The 23078-nt window shown below is 40.0% G+C and overlaps 1 protein-coding gene across 1 annotated transcript; it reads right to left on the bottom strand.

The window, feature by feature from the left end:
• Positions 1 to 1877: 1877 nt before the first annotated feature.
• On the bottom strand, positions 1878 to 7008 carry cited4a (Cbp/p300-interacting transactivator, with Glu/Asp-rich carboxy-terminal domain, 4a). Its single transcript, XM_046417946.1, has 2 exons — positions 6852 to 7008; positions 1878 to 4993 (listed from the first exon to the last, which is right to left on the bottom strand). The coding sequence occupies exon 2, from the start codon at positions 4976 to 4978 to the stop codon at positions 4277 to 4279; it is 702 nt and encodes a 233-aa protein (XP_046273902.1). The 5' UTR covers positions 4979 to 4993; positions 6852 to 7008; the 3' UTR covers positions 1878 to 4276.
• Between the last annotated feature and the right edge of the window lie 16070 nt (positions 7009 to 23078).

Raw genomic sequence — 23078 nt, 5'->3', positions numbered from 1 at the left:
CAACCATTCCCGCACTTACAGATAAACTGTTTCTATCTTTTTATTGATAAAAAAAAGCATTTCTGTCCCTTAAAACAAACAAACAGTTTGGACCTTCTTCACTTGTTGAGAACTCCCAGATCGAAGCACAGAAACAGCAGGAAACTGAACGTCCCTGACATGCTGTAGACTGCGTGTAGACTTTGCTACACCCCCTTCAACTGTTTCCTCTCCTTCTCCTTGTTGATTTATGAAAGGATTTGTTCTTGTGCTTTTTGCTACTTACCAACCCTTACAGCTGTCCTAGAAGGCTGCATAACTGCAAGGTGCACTGATCTTGCAAGTGTTGATGTAGTAAGTGGTGCATTTCACTCAGCAGGAAGCAGGTGTGAGATGTTACAGCAGAGCATGTGGGAAATGCCACACGACTTCAGTCACAGTCGGTGTAGGAATCACATTTTAATGAATATCATGATAATGTGAAGTGACTTTTGTGATGACTTTTTCAGTGTTACTTTACATTTATTTAGGTTTTATTTTTCCTCTCTTTTCCCAGCTGTTTTGTTTTCTCTCTTTTCTGATTACTGATTTTAATACAATTTTTCTTCCTTTCAGTTTATTTCACATTGTTTTGATGTGGCCCTTGTACTTGTTCTAAAAGCTGCATGTTTACATTAACTAATATCTAAATATTCTTAATTAAAACTAATATCCTATTCACGAAGTGGTTACAGGTGTGATGAGGGAGCACAAATCTGATCTGAGTTCGTGCTTATAGTATTCACCTGTGTGTGATTTTTGAGACCTGTGTGGAATCGATTTCGGTTTTGTTTCTGTTCATGTTGCCACTATACAAGTAAAAGCATCTTGAACTGTTTTTGGGGAGATTTTTTTTTATTAGCCTTTGATCGTTTTGTCTAGGGTCAAGTGGCACTCTGAATGACTCTTTGCAAGCTGCGACTGAGCCAACCAATGTTTGCCACAGTTAGACAAGTACTACTGTGTTCTGCTGTGGGTTTGCTCTAGTGCATGGCCAAAAGTCACAAGCTCAGATAGTTTTCAAAAATCCATTAAAAACAGCTCAAGGACAAAACTCAGCCTTGTAGAGCAGCACGAGTATTTCAGGTCCTCCTAATATGACTTAACTGCACAGCTAATTAGAATTTTAATGAGACAATTTATTTTTTTCCATAAATCCCCACAGAAATGTTCTCCTAATGGCAGCAAGTAAGACGGTAAAACAGAACTTCTTCCTGCTGAAGATACGCAGTGAGCTCTTCACAGTCGGGTCTAGAAGGAGTGAAATGAAGGCAGCATAAGACCTTACAAGAAAAATTTAACATGATTGATTACATGGGTCTATGAACGGCTCGGCATTGATTTTTGAGAACAGGCTTCATAAAGTGAGACAGTGGGCCGATGCACGTGCTGCGTGTTTCATTAAATAGTTAAAATTTGAATACAGCCGCTCATTACAAATGAGCACATCACAGGCCACTTTACTGTTATTGTGGTGCAAGTTTTTTAACTTTCAAAGTTCAAATATTCAAATTATATAATACCAAATGAAGCCAAAAATGGTGGTGGGTGTAGCTTTGTGTTGACAGAGTGCTGACTCATTACTGTTTAGGATAAGTAGGTTGTACTTTGCTCTTGTGTTTTGCTCATCATGTCTTGTGGGTGGAAAAGTGTCTGATTCGTCTTATTTGCCTAATAATAAGACAAATAAACAGCAAGCAACAGCAAACTTTTGTGGTTTAGACTGCTTACACGACTAACAACTTGGTATATGCAGTATTATCCATTTATAAAGGATTATCTTATCAAGTGCATGTGTCATACCGTGCCCTTTCTGACGTTTAACAGTGCGTAAAGGAGATACTGACATCCAAAGAAAATGTTTCTTTAAATAAATATTTTATTTGAAAATAAATACATTTTCTTAAAATAGAATCAATAACATTACAAAAGCTTTGGGGAAGTGGGACAGGAGAGGGGTGGGGGTGGGGGGCAGGGGGTTTACCCAAATGAATGATGTGTAATTTTGGAACAAGGAGTACAATCTCACATGTTTATCTACCATCTTAAGACAAGTTCCCACAATGTGTTGTACTGTACATTCTCAGCTGCTTTGTGGGAAAGTGGTGGCATCCCTCACGCTTGATTTAACATGCAGTCTACTTGGTCTTAAAGCTTCAGGCCCTGTACCCAACGACCAGTGGAACACTCATACTGTATCTACACACTTGCTTGTAAAAATGTAGGATATAATCTTTTGTCAACACATCAAAATCAGCCACTGATTTACAATTACATCTGACAATGTTTTTCCAAAGTACCTTAAATGTGTCTAGATCAACTTCACCTCTAGTCTACAGTACAAAGATACAATACACAAAAAAGGCTGCGCTTATTGATATAGCAGTAATCAGAGGCCACCGTCTCGCTAAGGCCAGAAAAATTTCCATTTTAACTGAGGTTGTGTGTCTGTCTGGCTGGAGTTCACCAGGCAGAAAGTGAAACAGAGCGGGAACTCTTCTGCACTTTTCTGCCTTTACGACAGTGTTTCAATGCCCGTTGTTTGACTCGAGAGCGAGGAGATGGCAGATCTCCAGAGAGACAGGGACAGCAGCGCAGTCGTACTTGAACAGATTAACACAGTGCAGCAGCGCAGCCCTGACCTCTCCGACAGCTCTACAAATAGCCTTATGAGTGAAGGAAATTCTCTCTCAACCAGCCTGCAGCAGCAACGCAGCAACCTTGACAAAAACCTAATTACCAACTGCGGGGGGAAAAAAGCGCCACAGAACATGTCCGTTTTATAATTATTGAGACGTTGGAGAATGTGCAAGCCGACCTCAATTAAGACAAGCGTGTGAGAACATGTAATTTAAATCTAATCAGTAGAAAAGCAGCAGAGTAAGCTAATCTATGGCAAAAACAACAACTTTGCACACTTTGTGCACTTCGGTCACTCCTGCTGAATAAAAATCAATGCCACAGGTAGCGGCAGCTTTAACTAATGATTAAACTAAGTGCTGCAGGGGAGTGCTGTGTCCACACATTGTGTCCACACATGAAAATCTCTCTCCCCGCGCAGCCTCCAACCACCTTCAGCACACTGGGCGATGGATTAAGGAGGAGGACACCATTCGATGGGTTTTAAATGCCTCACTGCACTGACCACACACAAACACACACACAAATAACACACAGATGCAAATTCTTTTTTTTTTTTTTCAACCAATCCTGTTTCAGAGAAAAATCTGTGAGCAACATCTTCACCGTCTGATGGCTGCATTTTTGCTTTTCTTTTCTTGGGTCATGAAACAGGTCACAGTTATGTTGTTTCTCATACCCAGGTTTCTTCCTCCCTAACCATTCTTGCAATACTATGGATCACTGACCCAAGATCTGCTTGCAATGAGCAGCTAAATGTCTGACTTGGAGCAGAGACTTCAAGCCATTTTCTACAGATAAAGGCTTTGTCTAAGCCAACACTCTAAGCAATGAGCTTCTTTGCCAGTTATTCAATCACAGTTAATTAGCAGGGAACAGATGCGATACATTTAATGATTGCAGATTTTATCAGAGTCAGGTAAATGACACAGAAAGATTCAGTGTAGCACATTTCACCCGACCAATCCAAGATAAACCCCGTCACATCACCCAGGAATGCTGCACAGCCTCACTCTCCTGCTCTTCAGGGAAATGTGTAACATTTTGTAGGAACTCAGTTTTGAAGAGCCAGCCTTCAATATGCATGCAAAGTGTTTGAAAAAAAAAAATCCATCCTTAATCCCTTCATTCTTGTATAAACAAATTCAGAGGACTACCTTTTAGAAATCTGGAAAATGTCTGCTACTATTTGAAGGTGTCATCAAAGATAAAATACATTTAGAGATGCCACAGAATCTAACAGACCCAGATGGATACTCTTTGCAGGCGTTCCCTCTTTGTGTTTAAGTTTACAATTATCCCAAAGCCTTGGCACAGCAGGCACATGTGCTGAGGGCGAGATGGGTACAGACAGAGCCCGCTGCATCAGGATGCCTCAATTTGGTCAAAGACGACAGATCATACTGGCACCGGCTCAAGGAAGAGAACCAGGAACCTGGTGCTTTTGTTGCATCTCCTCTCAGTAAAATTCTTTATCAATTCGCAGGCAGGTCGATGTGAGGGCGTACTAGACACTGTCAAATACACAGACACAGAAACACCCAAACAGAAAAGAGAGATTGTCTCCTCTTGCTGTGCTACTGTGACCGGTCAGTCATTCTTTGGGGCGCCGCTTTGCTCAACAGCTCACCGTGCTCGGCTGCTGTTTGCACACAAAGTCCGATATGAAGTCAAACTCATTCTGTCCCAGAAAGAGTTCAGGCAGCTCCTGAACGCGATCCAACCCAAACTCCAACACAAGTGAAGTCAGAACTTCCTCGTCGATCAGATCCATGTCCATGCCGTTTAGCCCCAAAGGACCACCAATGTGCTGCATGCCCGATATCTGGGTTGGACCCACCCGGTACTGAGCACCGTTGGGCAGATGGTGGCCATTGACTGAGCCCAGTGGGTGTCCATGGTACTGAGTGTTGAGTTTTTGCAGGTGCATGCTGGCCATGAGCTGCTGAGAGGTGAGGTTACCAGGGAGGTACTGCTGCGGGTGTCCGCCCTGCTGCTGCTGCTGATGCTGCTGCTGGGGGTGCATGTGGTGGTGCTGCTGCTGCGGACCCTGGCCGTTGTACATCATGTTCCCAGACATCATCTGGTGATGGTGGTTGGCCATCGGAGCTCCGTTCACTGGGCCAGTCATCCCTCCGGGTCCTACCATGCCCGGTCGCTGTCTCATGGCAGCCTCCATGTTGTTCTGAGGGTTTCTGCCATAGTGCATCACCTGGCCGTTGGGCAGACTGCGCAGGCCAGACTGGCCGTTGTGCTGTGGAGGTCCATTCATGCCCATCCTGAAGCCGTGGGTCATAGGCATCATCATGTGTTCAGCCATGGCTGCTATGCCACCCTGAATATTATGAAACATCAAATTAGACTAAAGCCTCAATTCATAGTCGGTTCAGACTTTTAATACAATTCAATTAATTACAATCCAATTAAGCAATCAAAAGGGCAACTGCACTTTATGCATTGATATTTTTTCTTAACAAAGTGAAAACAACAAAATATTATATTATTTTTTTCCCTCCATGATGATATATTTTTAGGATTTAATGTTGACAATAACTGACCTGCAGCACAATACCCATACTCTATGAGGTGCTTCAATTTAGTAGAGGACACACATTCACTTTAACAGAAATAATCTATCTGCTCCTGTCCTTGAAATAACACTTGCCTGATATTTACAGCTAGCTAGCACTGGCTACATGGCAGGTAGACACAAACTGAACAAAACAGAACCAGCACACTGAGAGATACCCAAAGCAAGGACTGTTTCTACAGCTCCTGTAGCTAGCCAGCCACTAAAAGTAAGCTTTTGTCAATGTTCAAATGAGCCAATTTTCACAATTCAACGATCAGGTTTCTTTGGCTGGGTTTCTGTGTATAATTTAGCATTCATTACAAACTGGAGGCGTATGTGGACATTTAGGAGACACAGAGTCTAACTAAAGAAATGATATTCACTTGCATTATGAGGAATCTAGGATCCAGTGTTTTTGGATTCTGACCATTACTAGAGACTAAAAGTCAGTATATCTTGGGCTCTGCTGCTTCGATGTAGACCATTTTTCTTTAATCTGTCTCTTGTGACTTTTCAACAATTTCATACAAGTGCAGTACAAAACCTTTGAAGTACTCCTTTAAAAGAATAAAATAAATTTTGTGGGAGGGGAAACCCTTCACTTTCATGAGAAGCTCCGTTTCTGTTGAAACTACTCTCCCTGTCATCTACAGTTTCTCTTCCAGTCACATCAGAAATGGCCCATAAAAAAAAAACCCATTTCAAACCTCCAAAATTACACCATCAGTGAATTAACCACTGGATATCACTCCGACGAGGGAGGGCAGCAATACCCTTGCAGCCAAAAGGACGCAGAGGAATGCTTGTCCAGACCACACACACCTCTCCTTCTGCTCCTCAGCACACAACACACTGCCTGTCCTCACACAGTCATGAGAAAAGATCTTCAATTAAGATTACCTACAGATGACAAACAGGCTCTGTTGATACTAAAACTGTAATTTGCGGTCAATGCCATTGTCTTACTAAAACTGATTATTTCATGACCTTTGTGTAAATGGGATGATCATAAAAACACATCCAGAAGCAAGCAATGTCACGAATGCCTGTTCCTGTCTGTAAAAATAATAATAATAAAAAAAAAACAAAGACATTTCAGGCTTTTAAATCCCCAATAAATGTACTCCGTTGGTGCCCCTGGCTCCTTGTAGTAATTCAGCCCTTTTAGAGCTGATAAAACAAGACACTTTCCTCAATGGACTAAATCCTCCTTAGAATTTTCTGCTCTTGTGTTACCTAATTATACCCTATCTGTGGAGCGTCTTTGCAGATCTGGATTATCATTCAGCCAAATGCCACTTTGTAAATAGATAGTCTGAGGGAGGATAATAATTGCTGGCATTATTACAAACATGAAGTCTTTTTTTTTTTATCTCCGAGGACAGTGCATGTGGGATATCTTGCATTATTCGATGTCCGAAAACAGCAACAAATATAACCGGCAATAACGCTGCAAGTAAACAAAGTGACGAGGACAAAACAGGACTGATTTCGCAGATCAAGCCAGATCCAACCAACCTGTTCTTATTCTGTAGAGAATTTTTTTTAAATTGTCCGCACGTACAAAGGCAAAGTCCTCCCTTCTCTACCTGTTTAAGAAGTAACAGGAGACGACACCTACCCGATGCAATAATGTAAAAATCCGTACGGAGAACTTGGATCAGTGACGGGGTTTGTTTCTCCAGCTGATGCTTCGGCTACATGCAGCCCTGCGGCGGATTCAAACTCTGCGGCGTCTCGGCAGTCGGAGGAGTTTGTTTTCTGGGTCAACTCGGGGATTATATGCATCTATAAAGCACAGAGAGAGGGGGAGAGAGATAGGGAGAGGAGGAGCCACCGTCCTCTCCGTCTCCTTTGTTGCCATTGGTCCTCCCCCTTAATCACTGTGCAAAGAAACATTCACTAACTACCTCCAGTGATCCACCGGCGCAGCCGAGCCCCGCTCGGCGGAGCCGCGCTGTATCCTGGAGAGGTTTCACCGCTGCCTGCCTTCATTACCTTTACACTGTAATCCGTAATGATCCGCACTCTGTTAACTGAAAGCTTTCTGTTTAAAGAGCAGCAGAGACGGATTGTGCAGGCACAACAGAGCCACTTCTGCTACTGAGAGAAAAGCATTTTAACAAGGCCATTTACGGCACTACTGGAGTGGATCTGTATAGCAGATATGTCGACTGAATGGTGTCATGTGGAGCTGTAATATACTCACAAGCATTGAAAGTATCAGAGGAATTATTATCAGTCTACTGGAATAAGAATTTTTGATTTTCATTGTCGAATTTATTCAGTATTAAATGAGAAATTGTAGTGAATATGATTACTGTGTCTCCACCTTGTCTCCATATTCTCCAAGACCTGCATTAAAAATATAAAAGTATGTAAGGATAACCACAAAAATATACTTAAAGTAGTGGTCCTCTGTGACTGTATGATATTTAATTATTGTGAATCAAGAGTTAATAAAAGCAGGATTTTACTGTTGGATCAAGTGGAGCTCATTACAGGACTGCAACTAATGGTTATTTTCATTATGGATTAATCAAATCTTCACTTTTGTGAAGGTGGAGCCTTGAAATTATTTTTCATGTAAAATCACAGAATCATAGGCTATTTATACATTTTCATGCTATGCAACTAGTAATTAAAGGTGTCAGACAAATGTCGTGGATTATAAAGAACAACTTCCCTCTGAGATGTAGTCGTGTAGAAAGTATGACATATCATAAAAAGGAAGTATTCAACTAAAGTAATTACTAACTCACATATCTCAAATTACAATTGACCACTCTCCACACTGAATGTGTCTACATAATGTCTTCTATCACTATCTATCGTGTTTTTATAGTTCTGACTTTGAACACTTGGTTAAGATTGTGGTATTGGTCAAGCATCCAGAATGTTAACCTTGATTGAGAGCACAAGATGTTATGTGTTTACTTTTTCACGCTTTAATCACAATAAAATCTTTCACTAACCGCAAAAGCTGCATTAGCTGATTCTTGGCCACTTGGCTTCAGCTTCTGCAGAGTAAAGCTGCCTGCTGTGACTAGAATCTGCAGAGCATAACATCAAATCAATTTGTTAAAAGGATAAAAAGCCCCATAAAGCTGGGCAAAACTGCAACTACTTTGGTGATAATTCTCTGTGAGTTTGTGACTACTAGCAACTGCTTTCACATAACACATCATTTGATCCAGTGTTAAAATGCTGATAAGTGCAGCTTCAACCAAAGTGTTTTTGTAGGCTAAGACTGGAATTATGGTTCTCTGAAGATACTTCTCTCTGCCGGTGTCATGAGTAAACGTGGGCCGCAGAGACTGGGAGAGGACTCATACACCTCACACACCTCTTCCAAATCCTGTGCAGGCTTCAGCTGAAGTCAATGGGAGTGGATATTTGTAGGGTGGAAATATTATGTGACTTAATCTAAATACAAAAAAAAAGGTAGAAAATGGACAGAAAAACACAATAGCTACTGAATATAATGCACACAGCAATTAAATCCGACAACAGCCAACTACAAAAATATCCTGCTGAGAGCAACAAGTGATTATATACACTTTTCCACAATGTTTCTGTTTACTGAGTGCTCTTTCAGTATCCATGGTCCATGTGTGAGTAAAATATGTAATAATCTAAAGAGAAGATACTGAAATGTTTCAACACACTAACGTGTTTCTGTGGAGTGTAGCTTGAACTCCAGAAGAATCCTGTATTCTATTATTGTTCACACTTTTCGCTCACTGTTTAGAATTGAATAAAAATGAAAATATTAAATGAAATATTAACAACACAACACACACACCAAAATGTTACTAGGTCCATTTTTGTTAATTTTCTTCATTTCCAAGGATTTAAGGCAAGACTTTAAACATATCAAGCAGGCTGTGTTATAAAAATTGTGAAACATTGTGATTAATTAATTAAGAAACCGAAGTTTGTTACCCCATAAGGAGGGACACTGTGCGCATTCACGCACGAGGCACAGCAGCTTAACTTCACTGATTATTTAAATCTCCTGACCTATAGACAGGATCGATCAGGCCCAAATGTTTATGTGTTCTTCTACATATCCAAAAAGGTTATTCACACAGTCCAGGTTAATACAGTGAAATTGTGTCCTTTTATGTTTCAGTATCAGTGTTTGGCTGTGGTTTAGCTACGAATTTATTTGTCATCTGTATCTTTAGTTGCATTTGTCTAAACTACAGGATTTGGCTCATCTTTTAACACAGAAGCCATAGTCCTGAAACATGATACCTTTGCAGCATGATGGAAATCAAACCACCTCCATCCAGCTCCAGAGCCAGCACACACCAGTCAGTCCTTTTGTTTTGGCCTTCCTCCATGTGTGGAGAAAGTCAAGCCCCCTCAGCAGGAGCTTGGTATGTATTCCTGTTGACATACACACACACCCTCTGCTACAGAGGAATGTGTCCTATTTTTGGGCCCCTAAAGTCAGCCAGACTTCCAGCCTCTTTCTAACGTGCAGCTCACTTGACCATTGTGTTTTTTCTCACTGTGTTTTGCTCAGCGGCCACAGCCTTCTCTTCCTCCTTTTATTTAGAAGAAGCAGTTGTACTCAGTAGTGATGAGTGCATGGCTCGAGTCAGACTTGTTCTTTTTTTCTGCCAATATAATTAAAATACAACATTTCCGGTGGTGCCATGTCACTGACTTATTTACATGATCTCAAATATTGTTTTAGTGTACTTGAATATTTTCAAGCTTCTTTACACTCCTGCTCCAGTACATGTCAGAGCTAATTACTGTCATTATTCCTCTACATTAATTAACAGCTATAGTTTAGTTAAGTTACTTGAGATTAGCATTTTACATGCAAGACATGTTATCATAAATATAATTCATTGTTTATATCTAAGTGTCCAAAGTTATATGTGAAGACTGGTGGGAGTATGTTGTAACAAAACCTGGCCAACAGAACCTGTAAAGCTTACTAATTGAAATGTTGTAATTTAAGTTTTTATCTGCACTAAACCTGTGTAAAAATAACAAAGCACTGTTTAAAGGGGGTGTTACGTGCTGAGCTGTTTCTTCGTTGAGATCAGTTGCCAGGCAACCAGAGTAGAGTCCAGGAAGTCGCTAGATGATTTTGTTACATGTGGTCGTTGTAGTCCGGCTAGCTGTTACCCTGTTTCCTGTCTTTGTGATATAAGTTAGCCAGCTGCTTATGATAACTTCATATTTAGCATGTTTGTTTGATCTATTTAAATGTCTCTCAGTAAAAATGCGAGTCAGCATATTTCTCAAAATGTCAAATTGAGTACTTTTATAGTGCATTATTGCTACTTCTACTTAAGGTAAGGATCAGAATACACAGCAGATTCCATGTATGAAAGGAATATGTCAACACTTCTGTATCATGTTGGTGAGAGTTTTATCCTGGAATAAAATGTCTTTTTCTACATGCCATGAAACAACACATCACTCATTCCTGCTCTGCTTTGCTGAACGCTGTCAGGTGCTGTTAGACATGGCTGCATGTAATAATGTGACAACCCCTCAGACTACTCTGCTATTTGACCTCATCTGCTTGTCTGAGAATTAAAGGCTGGTCCAACTGAGACAGAAAATGTGTTCTGACAGTTAACCAATGAAACAGTTACTCTTTGTTATCGATCATTACTCATAGGCTGCGCTCCATCTATATTCTGACTCAGTGGTCCAGCATATTAATCTTTTGCAGCCTTGAGCCAATATTATTGTGTCTTTGGACTGTGTGCCACATTATGTAATGACCACAGCTTCTATGCAAAGGTAGGAGGATGGACTGGATGTAATTTGTTTATGTGCAACTGCTAGAACAAAGACAAAATCAGCACTGATTCACTTCCTCTCTGCCTATTTGTCTCCCTTTCTTTCTATCAAGCCTACTCATTTTCTTGCCCCCCCCCCCCCCCCCCCCCCCCCCCCCCCCACACACACACACACACACACACCATGTACATCCAGGTTTCATATTACTCACTGCTTCTTGTTCCCTGCAGCCCCCACCCCTGTCCATTCATACTTACCGTCTCTCCTTTGTGTGCTTATTCTAACAGGAGCTTTATGTATTGTCACAACATGATTAATGCAGTTTTTGCAAAAGGCAATTATTGTTAGCAGAAGGGCAGAGCGCCACACACAAAATAATCACAACAGACCATTGCTCGAGCTGCAATTCCCGCTCTGCCACAAGCCCTTATCCAGACAGAGAGCACAGCAAAATAGTTTTGTAAAAAGGTCGTTGGAATAAATTGCCTCTTAGGTACAGTAAAATGTATTTCTCTGCATCCTCCGGCTATGAAAACTGCTTCTCAAGTCACTGAGCTGTATGGGTGTTATATTCATTAGATGGTCTGCTGATGACATTTATGATAAATAAGAAAATGATGGGTGTTTTCATTTTTGTTTATACAGGAACCGCTTAAAGACCTGCTTAACTGCTTTGAAGACATATTTTATTATTTTATTCTGTAGGCAACATAACAGTGAAAGTGAAACTGCTTCATGCTAATTAGCTGTTGTGTTGACTTGGGTTGCAATGTCTTGTATGATGTTCACATAAAATATTTGTGGAGAGCAGATAGGAGGCTGGATCCCTCTTGGTTTAACGTTATGAATTATAGTCTAGGATGTAATTTGAAAAGGGATCTTTTTTAATGACGTGGAAAAACACAACAACCGTGTCTCACAAAATCTTCCACCAATCCCCAAATCCTATTCACATTATATGGGATGGATAGTAGACCTTCCATGTCTCTGACGTAAATATTATGATGCATCAAGTCATGTATGTTACCACTTTTTAGGAAAAGCCAACATTCTTGTTGTTGTTTACATGTTCTAAACTTGCAAAACTTGCAAGGTGAACACCAGGGGATCTGTGCATAGTCATCATGCACTGAAATTGGTCATGTTTGGGACTCCTTGAAAAGCATTACAGTACAATGAAAACGTGATGAATCAAACTGCATTCCATTCCTCATAACAACAGAGGACAAAAATGACAACGTGAGCCTCATATATCAGTCTAGTCGGTAACTTCCTTGTTGTGTCCAACAATAGAAGGGGCCTCATCTTTCGTTCTCCTTTTCTTATACTACACAGAAGGGGTGTCCCACCTGCTGCTCCAGGTAGTAGAAACAAGAGCATATGTTGTTTTATTAGTCTGTGTATGTGTGTGTGCAACCACGTCCGTTCATGCGTGTGTGCTCGAGGTGCTGTTTCTCCGCTAATGTCTGTGTTTGCATGGGAGGGGGAGGGCCTGCTCTCAGATTCCTGAGTCTCTTGGTGTGAGCTGTGTTGTGCTTCAGTGGTTCCATTTGGCCAACAACCACCACCAGCACCACCACCCCCAACCCCCACGCCAACTCCTCTAACCCGCATTTGACAACCTTTACAAGTCCTGGCTGCCAAGATCAGGTCTGATCCTGTTAACTCTTTGCTTTTTTCTTCTCACACACTGAAGCTGCAGAATATACACAATACGACTGAATATAAAGCTGCAACAGGAAACTGGTGTAATAGTGGTTTCTATCTCAAACGACTTCCCTGTTCGAGGACTGAGAAATGTCAGTCTTGACAAGTTATTTTATCAGATATTGAGGGTAAAGCTGTAACACAATTCTCACATTAGGGTGAATTTATTTTGACTTTATTTGAACCTTAACTCTCCTTAACTGAGATTTGGCCTTATTCTGCCATCTGCCATAAAAGTTTCCGTTGACTCAAAATGACAACTAAAAGCTTTGTTTGTTTTTCTATTTGCTGGTGGTATCTAGCAGTTCAGATAGTTCTGGTTGTCCAGGTTTGAATCTGATGATTCTGAGAAATGCCTCCCTTCAATGCAATGGAGGTAAATATTTTCTCTTCTTGGTTGCTCTGAATAATAATGAATAATACTAATATGCTGTCAGCAATTTCATAGGAAGTATTTCTTGAGTAAAATGCAGTTCCAGTAAAAACTATCAAAAGAGAGGTGAATTATGATGAAACATCCGGGACACTTAGTATGTTTATGTGGGTTACTGTTAGCTTTCCGCAGTATCCTTGATTCCCCAAAACAATTTGCACCCTCGGGGAATGATGACAGCGTTAATTGCAAATAAATTTGTGAGTCTTGGAAGGCACTCACATGTGGATACAGGAGTCACAAGTGTGACATTTGTTTTGATTAGAGAATGTGTCAAAATGAGCAACAGAAAATTATCTCATGTTAATAGACAGCCAGTTTAGGTAGGTTTAGGCATTTCTCAGTACATTTTCTTAGCCGAGAGTTATGTGTAAATGGTTTTGCAACCACTTTTTAAATTAATAATATTAATAATAAGACATCAGACGGGGAACACATGGTTATGACAGCAGGGTGGTAGGATGAAAGGAAAACTCATTACATTTAGCTCTGCAGTCTTATTCAAAATACCGAAACTGTCATAAAATAATGCCAAAGGTATAAATAAGTAAGCTGCTACAACTTCTGTTTGTACTTGTGCTACAAAGACAGATCTGTTCTGTCAATGAACCAGTAACCTGGTGTCTTAAACATGTTTAATATACCTAGAAGGTAATTTTGTTCATTTTACATTACAAAGTTACATCAAACAAAAACTATTTGCACAGCTAGAGCTGTTGTAAAATATGGTTTATGTAATTTGGATAGTGGACAGAAAAATGCCGAAACATGTAGCTATGTTGTAGAAGAGACCTCCAGAAGGAGTAGAAGTAGTATGGTGTCATATCTCCTACTACCAGTCAACACTGGTCTCTTTGATATTCTAGGAAATACATATACTCAAGATCCAAGATTTGGATCAAAATGTCGATACCACTCTCATGTCTGTACTTCAAGTAGTTAGCCAAGGCCACAGCACACAACTCCCCTTATAAGCACAAACTGCCATTTTCCATTTCTCTTTGCGCATGGATTCAACAAACCAGATACATTATTTAAATTGAACTATGAGCTATTGGTAGCCTCTGTGTGTTTTTGAACTTTGGACAGTCAGGTTTGCGGTATGACACTTCCCTTCTTTATGTAAGCTAGAGTTAATAATCTCCTAGCTTTAGTTTTGCATTTAATGTACACTGTCTTATCAATCTTTTCATCTCTCAACTCTCAGAAGGAAATCAAATATGATATTTCCCAAAATGTAAAGTACCTTTAACCTAAATGTAACCACAACAATGGGTTACAAGTCATTTTGTGAAAACCATTGTTGCTTTAGGATGAGACCTATTCAATTCTATGACACAACCCATATAGACACCAATATGAGCTGACAGCAAGGTCGAACAGACTAGAAAAAGTCACTTTGTTTTTGTACCTACACTAAGCTTCTCCTGCATGTTCAAAAAAGTGTGTGGTTATAATTAGCCACAAGTATTGACTGATTTAAAGCATTGGCCCACATGCTAATCATACAGCTACTTGGCTTTCTTTCCATCATTAGATTTGGTACTCTTGCGTGGTGATGTTGGTTCAGCCAAACTGACAAAGTGTGAAATGAATGATGATTTACTTATTGTCATGGCAATGCTGACAAATTCCAAATGGGGCCTTGAAATACAAGTAACATGCCTCTGAATCATTTTGCATGAGACATTCTTGTAAGCCAGACTGGAACTGAAAAATGTGACCATGCGTCTGTATATTTTCATCATGGTTATAAAAATATAAGATCAGGATAAAGTCACACCTGAAACCAGTGCTTCCACTGTTACCATTTTATTCAATAGAAAGTAATTTGAAAGTGAAAATAAATCTTTCCTACTAACTAAGAAGTTTGTTCATGGCCAGTTAGCAAACTTGCAAGTTTGCTGAGCTTGATCGCTAGCAGGTCGGTGAGTTCATACAGTTTTTTCAAAGCACATTTTTGTACAATTAGAGTTTCAAAAGAGTTGAGATGCTTTGTAAAACATAAATAAAACAAGTCTGTCTGACACTGAAAGCAGTACCAAAACACAACACGATATCATGGCATTTCATCAAGCAGTCATGAAATACAATCTATAGGATGCTTGTGCCTTAACAAAAGTCTTATCTATAAGACAACTCTATCCTGTCTGTACCACATTTCTTTCACTGAATGAAAAACTATATTTTTAAACTGCACAAGCAAAAGCACTTTGGTTAAGATTTGGTTATATGCTCATAAAAAATAAAAACAGTTTGCAAAATGCTGCCGAAATTCAGTTTTTAGGAAAAGACAAAAGGAAGTTGAATTTTTCCAATTTTCATTTCAGTGTAAGCACAGCCTGAATGACTGCTTAGATAAACCTCTTTTTTTTAGACCTTGAGCCAGACCTTTATTTTTTACAGTGTGAGTGAATGAGTAATAGTGGCACAATGTGCCTGTTTGTACACAGCAATCAAGACTGTCTGTTCATACTGAGTTGTGTTAATGCCCTATGAGTCACTGCTTCATGGTCTCTTCTGTTGAAATACTCGTTCCCCATAGAGTGTGAAATGAGCACAAGCTCACAAACAAGTGGATGACGTCGTTGTTATGCAGAAGATGTGCATAATATATAAGGCAGGTCTCATCAACGTAGAAAATGCTTGCGTCTGACCCATGACACAATTGTTGCAGGGTAAACTCCAATTCTCACTGTTCACAGAGACTCTATAGTCTGCAGTTGTACTTTCATTATGTTACTGCCAAACCCTAGAATTACACAAAATTACATTACATACACAGCAAATACTGTTTCTGTTTTCTCCACAAAGTGACTCTGCAGGTTTAACCCTCGTCCCTGTATTGATCTGAATGTGAAATTAGTATGCAAAACTCTGGGCCTTCACCGCAAATTAGATGATAAGATAATCATAAATAAGACCTGACATTTTCACCAAGGAAAAACATAAGCAAATGGTTAAAGCTAGCTGATGAAAACAACATAATAATCTTTATTTATAGATCACTTTTATAAGCTCACATTACAAAGTGCTTCAGTGAAACAAATAAACAATAAAACTAATAAAAGTACAGTCAGTAAAAACCAGGGGAATTCAGAGAAAGCTCTCAAATGAAAGTAGGCTTTAAGAAGAGATTTAAAAGAGGTCATTGATTCTGCTGAAAGCAGAAAACCCTTGGATTGACATTTTAATGTGCTTACTATCTCATCTTATTTTTACCTTAAAGTAAGAAGACCTATAATTTTAAGAATTTTAAGATTTTAAGTCACCTGCTTCTTTTATTTGGTTAGTCCTTGTTGTCACTGTAGCTCATTGGGCATGAGTTTCATACACTTTCTGTGATAAAATGTCCATTTTTCATTTTTGTAATCTGTCACCCTGGACTGGTCGCCAGTCAATCGCAGGGCTGACACACAAAGACAGACAACCACATGCGGACCCACTCACACCTAGTATCAATATACAGTAGCCAGTTAACCTAATGTGCATGTTTTTGGTGTTGTGGGAGGAAGCCGGAGTACCCGGAGAAAACCCACGCAGGCACAGGGAGAACATGCAAACTCCACATAGAAGGGCCCAGACCGGGAGTCAAACCTGGGACCCTCTTGCTATGAGGTAACAGTGCTAACCACTGCACCACCATGCTGTCCCTGTAATAAATTATCAAAAAGCAAATTTCATATCAGATGGGGGACCCTGAGACAAAAATCCTATCAAACAGGAGTCTGTAAGTGTAATTTGTTTTAGTTTAGGAGTCCTACATGTAAACTTTGGGATTCACTGATCTAAATTAAAAATCAGCTCGGTCCATTTATTCCTCTGCAAGGGCAGTAGACAATACATGGGCCCACCGCTAACTGTCCTACATTCAGAGCTTAGCAAGATATTTAAGGCAGTAACATCTACAGCAATGAACAGCAGGATTACAGCTGTGTGCTCCTACATTGACACACACATACACAAACCGGACAGTCTTGTAGTAGAACTGCAACACACGCACCTACACAGTGACTCCGTCAGAAGACCGCAGATGTACTTCTATTAACTGTCAAAGCTCCACCACTCTCCCTGTCTTTCCAGCAGAGACACAGAGTCTGACAGTAGCTGCTCATGGCTGATTAGCTCTGAATATAAGCTCTCTGTCCATGTTACACTGTGCGTGGTTGCTGTCTCCATTGTCACCTGAACCTTAGCGCCACATATCGCCTAGCCATGAGCGAGAGCGACATCAAAATGGAAATGGAGGATTTCAAACTGCCTTGTGTGCTGTGATTCTTTATACCCTTCTGTGTGAAGACAATTCCAATTAAACTACTCTATAGAGAGAGAATTACTGAATGGATGAGTTAGAAATGGGGACTATAAATAGTATCAAAGGTGCCAAACATCAATCATACCTTAACTGAGATGTAGCTACCATGCACAGATATTGTAAAAATACCATTGCAGGTGAACAGGTTTCTGCAGAATCCTCTTACATTACTGTTTTATTCAGTGAGTGGGTGGCTGTTGGACTGGATACTGCTGCAGTTCATGCGCAGGATATAGTAGTCTAAAGTACTAAAGACATTTTTGTGTGTATCAACTGGGCAAGCTCCATCTGATAATGAAGACTGTGGGATGTGAAAACCCCAGAACAAGTACTAAATTGACTTTGTTTGGAGATTGTTATCTCAACAGTAAATGTAGTTTTACACTTGTGCACTGTTTGATATACACTTAAGATGTCAGACTGTGGAAATGTTGCCTAAAAATCAATTCAATCAGATTACACCGTACTGAGAAGGAGAACCTAGTACAATTTTTCTCAGTACTGATTTGTTCACTTTTGTCCGCTTTTTGAGTGCAAGTGCAGGGGATGCTTACAGATAACAAATCTGTAAAACTCAGTACAAACACTTCTGCAGCATCTAAAGCTGGAGACACTCTTTATAGGCTCTGTACAGTCACTTTCTGTGAAAAATGTCACTCCCTGTGTGAAAGATAAATCATTGAAGACAATGTGAAGAAGATCTTATCTTCTGTTTTTATCTCTAGCAGCTGTCCAGTTTTTCAGAATGGGAACACAATTACTGCTTGAAAAACCCTTTCACATGTGGCTGTTGTCAGCATTTATTACATTTGCTCAAATGGTTAATAATTTGTAATTTCCATTCATTAAGGAGCCATTACAATGGAGCTGCCAGCTGCATTTTATCATTCAGATCTACTACCAGCTCATATTTGTACCTTTAACTTGGTCTGGAGCTTCAGTTCTAGAAGTTCTCAGCCTAATACTCACATCGACCTGGCAAAGTTTTGGCAACGTGCTCAGACTCACTCTTCTTGTTGCCTAAGACTAGTTGTGAACTTAGTGCCGGGAGCACAGGGTCCAGTTTGCTATTCTTAGCACTATTGGAATGCTGTTTCTCCACCCTGTTATTTTGTTTGCTCTCTCTTCACTTCGGTCATGTTAGGAAACTTGTGTTTGGCCTGGCTGCTCTTCACCAGGATAACAACCCGCCCCCAAGGCCTGTGACATGCTGTTGAACTGTTGTGGAGAAGAAGAGTCATGATGAGGTGAATAACAAACTGCCTGGTGGTTACTTTTAAAGAAAACCCTTGGATACTGGGCAGACTACTGACTACTACTGACTACAAATTGTGGCTTTTTTCAAAAAATATTTACTCACAAATATTTCCTATTTGAATGATTGATTTCTTTTTCAAATTCTGCAAAATAAAGTTAAGGATGATTTTTTAAAATATACAATATATATGGCCAAAGTATGCACTTATATATAATATATATAACACTTTTCATGACATAATTAATTGTGAAAATGCATGTGCAAAGCTAATAATGACATGCTTAGTCACATAGGAAGCAGTGAAACGGTATGTGTGAACAGGTGGTTACAACTTGGAATACACAAGTTTGTGGGAAAAAGAGTGAGTAACACTGACATGGCCTTAAGCATGGCACTCAACCTCACACTGCTCCAAACGAAAACTGTGAGGCCAACTCTGAAGTGTGAATGTGTGGAGCGACTTGAATCAAGCCGAATGTTACAGTAAGAGAGGCTCACTTACACTGAGAGGTTAAAAGAAAAATGCTGGTGTTATCAAACCAAATCAAAACATTTTCTACGGCATTCATAAGTCTTAGGAGGATTAGGGGGCCATTTCATTTCCATTTTCATAGTTTATTTAACGGCTACAAGGAGTTTTTAATAGGAGTTATGAAACCGTCTCAATGTAATAGCTTTTTATTTATACAATCTTACTTTTGATGTTATGTTTTGTGGTTACGGCTGATACTGGAGTAGAGTCAGCAGAGAGAAAAAGCAGAGAATTGCCCAAAGAACCGAAAAAGCTAAAAGGGACAGTGCACATAGAGCACAGTCAAAAACACCAGTCAATGTTGGTCGGTCATTTAACAGATGGAGAGAATTGAAGTATTTGAAAGAATTCAAAACCAATCCTGAACTGGCCCTGGTTTTACAGCAGCATATGAGAATGACCATTACACAGCAACAGAATCTGTAAGCTTACATGTTACCTAGGTCTACGAAACAGGACTAAAACAAAGTTTACTTTGTTTCACCTCGTCATTATGCATCCTGCAAACAGCTCTGTTTAAACAATGGCATCTTTTTCACTCACTTCCAAAACAAATGAACACATTAGCCAAATAGAGATCTTTATAACAAATGGGAAATTAAGTTGTCAGTATGGAATTCACCACCACTTGTGTCCACAGGTGCCACCAATATCAAAGACAAAATGAAAGTTCTATGTAGCTGCTTTTAAACAGTTGGCACAGATGGATTTAAAAACGTATCTGTGGTCAATCAAGTCGTTCCTGACTTTGGGAGCTTTGGCAAAATAGCTCCTGCAGCACGTGAAACCTTGTAATTGTCCTTGAGGGTAATATAAGATCGCAGTCACCAAGGTTGGCTGCCCTTGAATTACACTTGTTCACTTCCATTATATCAATTACAAAGCTGTTTGAAATCTACACAACATAGTAATTCTGAATGGGTAATGTATTCACATTTGGAAAGATAACAAGATATATGTATATATATATATATATGTATTCGAAACAGCCAAAGTGCATGCTAAATCTGCTTGATTTTTAAATGTGCTGTTCTCTCTCAATTATGCTTGTCCGAGAACCATTTTCCCACTCACTTCAATTTAAACGTTTCTTTCACTGCTATACTCAGTGTTCTTTATCATAAAAACACAGGATATGTTACAGAATAAACCTACCCATGAGTGGATATGTCCTGCACCTTGGAAGTTGAATTTAACTTCTCACATTTCGGCTTTAATTTTTTATCGAAGAACCAGATATGTCAGACATGCAGCTGTTTCCATCGTTTTTTACACATTTGAAAACAATGAGAACTCCCTCACATTGTCTTGCATTGTCTGCTGAAGTCAGACAGTGTGCACAAGTTCTTCTGACTGTTTTCAAATTGCACCTTTCTCCAACACTACTAGATTCTTTTCATAATTTTTTTTAACACAATACAAAATAGCTCCTCTCACTAAACAACTCTACAGAACACATTATTTGGGAAACCCCAATGTCAGTACAGTATTTTTATATCTATTGACTAGGTACTGCGTTGTCTCACTGACTATGTACAATTTTGACTTGCTAGAAGTGCTAGGACTAAAGCCAAAGCTAAAACTAAAGCCATTAGGATTCACCAGGTCAATGCCCGGCTGATTTGCATTTCCATTACCAGTTAAACCTCGTCAAGCCGCGCTTGAGATGGACTACATCTGGATTGGGACCAAAGCATGCCCATCCTGCTTCCAAGTGGGCTACGGTGATGTCTTGTCAACCCTAGCCAACATGTGACAAGCCTACTTCTCCAACTCAAATATTCGTGTGCTTTGAGACTCAATTTGTGTGCAGGAGACCAGAGAAAAAGATGAATTTGGTCTGTCTGTCTCTGTGTGTTCACTGTTCAGAGCTTCTAACTGAATCTCTGATGTTTGAAGTTTAGTTTCTCTCCTGCTTTTCAGTTTATACTTTCACATACCTGCCTAATTTTACTTTTCATCATTATATCTTTTAGCTGTAGGAGTCATGTTAAGTTATATAACAAAATCACCGGTTTTACAGTAATTTACAGTAATTATTGTCCTTTGATAGCAGCTCCATCAATAATACTGAGAGCGCAAGCAGAGGAAGCCACAGTGAGATTTAAATGTCATGCTGATCTACAGCATGTTGTCAGTCAAAGATGCAGCTTCAGGTGGAAGTTGATGCAACTAGAAATCCCTTCTGTGTTGGGTGAGCCTGGTCTCATTCCCATAGGGTCAAATATTGCCCTTTTGGAACCCTTGGGCATCAGGATGACTTGCATCAAGCTTAAATGTACCTCCAATGCAAGCACACCCATGCCAGTGTTAGATGGTTAGAATATCTGCACAATGTAATGTAGTGTACAAAGCAAGAAAGTCCCAAGACTGATGAAGATCAGTGGTGAGCAGTGCGTCACAGACATGACTTTCACCCATGAAGCTGGAGTTCATGTCCTATGTGAAAGGAAACACCTACCCTAAACCTAACCACGTAGTTTTTGTGACTATACTTAACCAAAGTGCTGTTTCATGGTAAGCACCTGTTAAGGCTTTGTGACAGTTAAGGTGAGGCTTTGCGACTTGGCCACAAACACCAAAGGGCACCTTGTGCATCTGGTTAAGATGTTGTGCCATGTCAAACCAAGCCAAGCAAAGCCAGCACATGTGTATGGAAAACCCAACATGAATATGAACAAAATTTCATGGCAAATCTATTGAACCAGATTAATACCAGATATGAGTTGTGTTTGTTATTTATCATATAACAACTGAATTAAAAGCTGTTCAAAATGCAAACTAAACTGTGAGTAGTAAAGTTGTATCTTCAGCTTAACAGTGACAGCTGTTCAAGTCAAAGGGACTCACATGCTATACTTGAATATTTTTTTTGGGACTCATCCCTGTTTAGCATCTTTAGTTTTCCAGCAGAATCTACATGTTCTCAGGTTGAACAGAATGTCCTGATAGTCGCCCTGTTGTGTCAGATTGTTTTCTTTCTTCCTTCTCTTCCTCCTCCTCCAATAGCACTGGCTGCCTGGAGTTCCTGGTATCCAGCAGGGTGATCACATGTCTCCCAGGCTTGAGTAAATCACACAGCACCAAGCAAGATGGGCTGGACAAAGGGAAAATAGGCTGATAGTGAGAGAGAGGAGAAGTGGGGGTGGTGGGAGGGTGAGAGGGAGGGGGACACGATGGCATAGAGCACGTGTTTGAAGTAGCCTTGCTCATACCCAACCAGATGAGCGAGAGCACGTGGACGGGGGAGGAGGGAGCAGAGTGATGGCTGGAGGGAGGGGAGGCAGGCTGTCTGAGGGGAAAACAGGCACCTCTGCAACAGGAGGCAACAACAGCCCTAGACCCACGTGACAGCTGTATTGTTATTGCAAATAACTTCACTTTCTTGTTGAATCATAAGCTATGTCATGTGACAGAATAGCAGAACCAAGTATTGGTAAGATTGTCCTTAAAAGATAGTTCATTACAACTTGGGTATTATTTTCACTGTTTTAACCTTCACTGCTGTCTGTAATCCCAACATTTTATTTATCAAGTTGTATTTAGCAATTGCTGAAATAATGCACTAGCACAGCAAACAGGTTTTGGGTGCACTCACTTTACACACATGTTTTACAACCAAATAAAGCGATTCATATCTGGCTAAACTGGTTTTTTTATTGGGCTTTGAAACAAGAAATGGATGGGTGTTTCTACAGTTTTTTCACCTTCTATAACTCCTGTGTTTCTAGGCATCAGTGGCGTGGTAGCTACAGTAACATTCAATTTTGGATTATATATTATATAACACAATTCAAACAACAACGCAATTTCCCAAATACTAAT

Source organism: Scatophagus argus, chromosome 17, assembly GCF_020382885.2.
Source record: "Scatophagus argus isolate fScaArg1 chromosome 17, fScaArg1.pri, whole genome shotgun sequence".
NCBI classification, from domain to species: Eukaryota; Metazoa; Chordata; class Actinopteri; family Scatophagidae; genus Scatophagus; species Scatophagus argus.
This window is presented reverse-complemented; position numbering and strand designations above follow the sequence as displayed.

Coding starts and splice junctions, on each gene's coding strand:
- cited4a (XM_046417946.1), bottom strand. CDS start 4,978: ATGGCTGAACACATGATGATGCCTATGACCCACGGCTTCAGGATGGGC.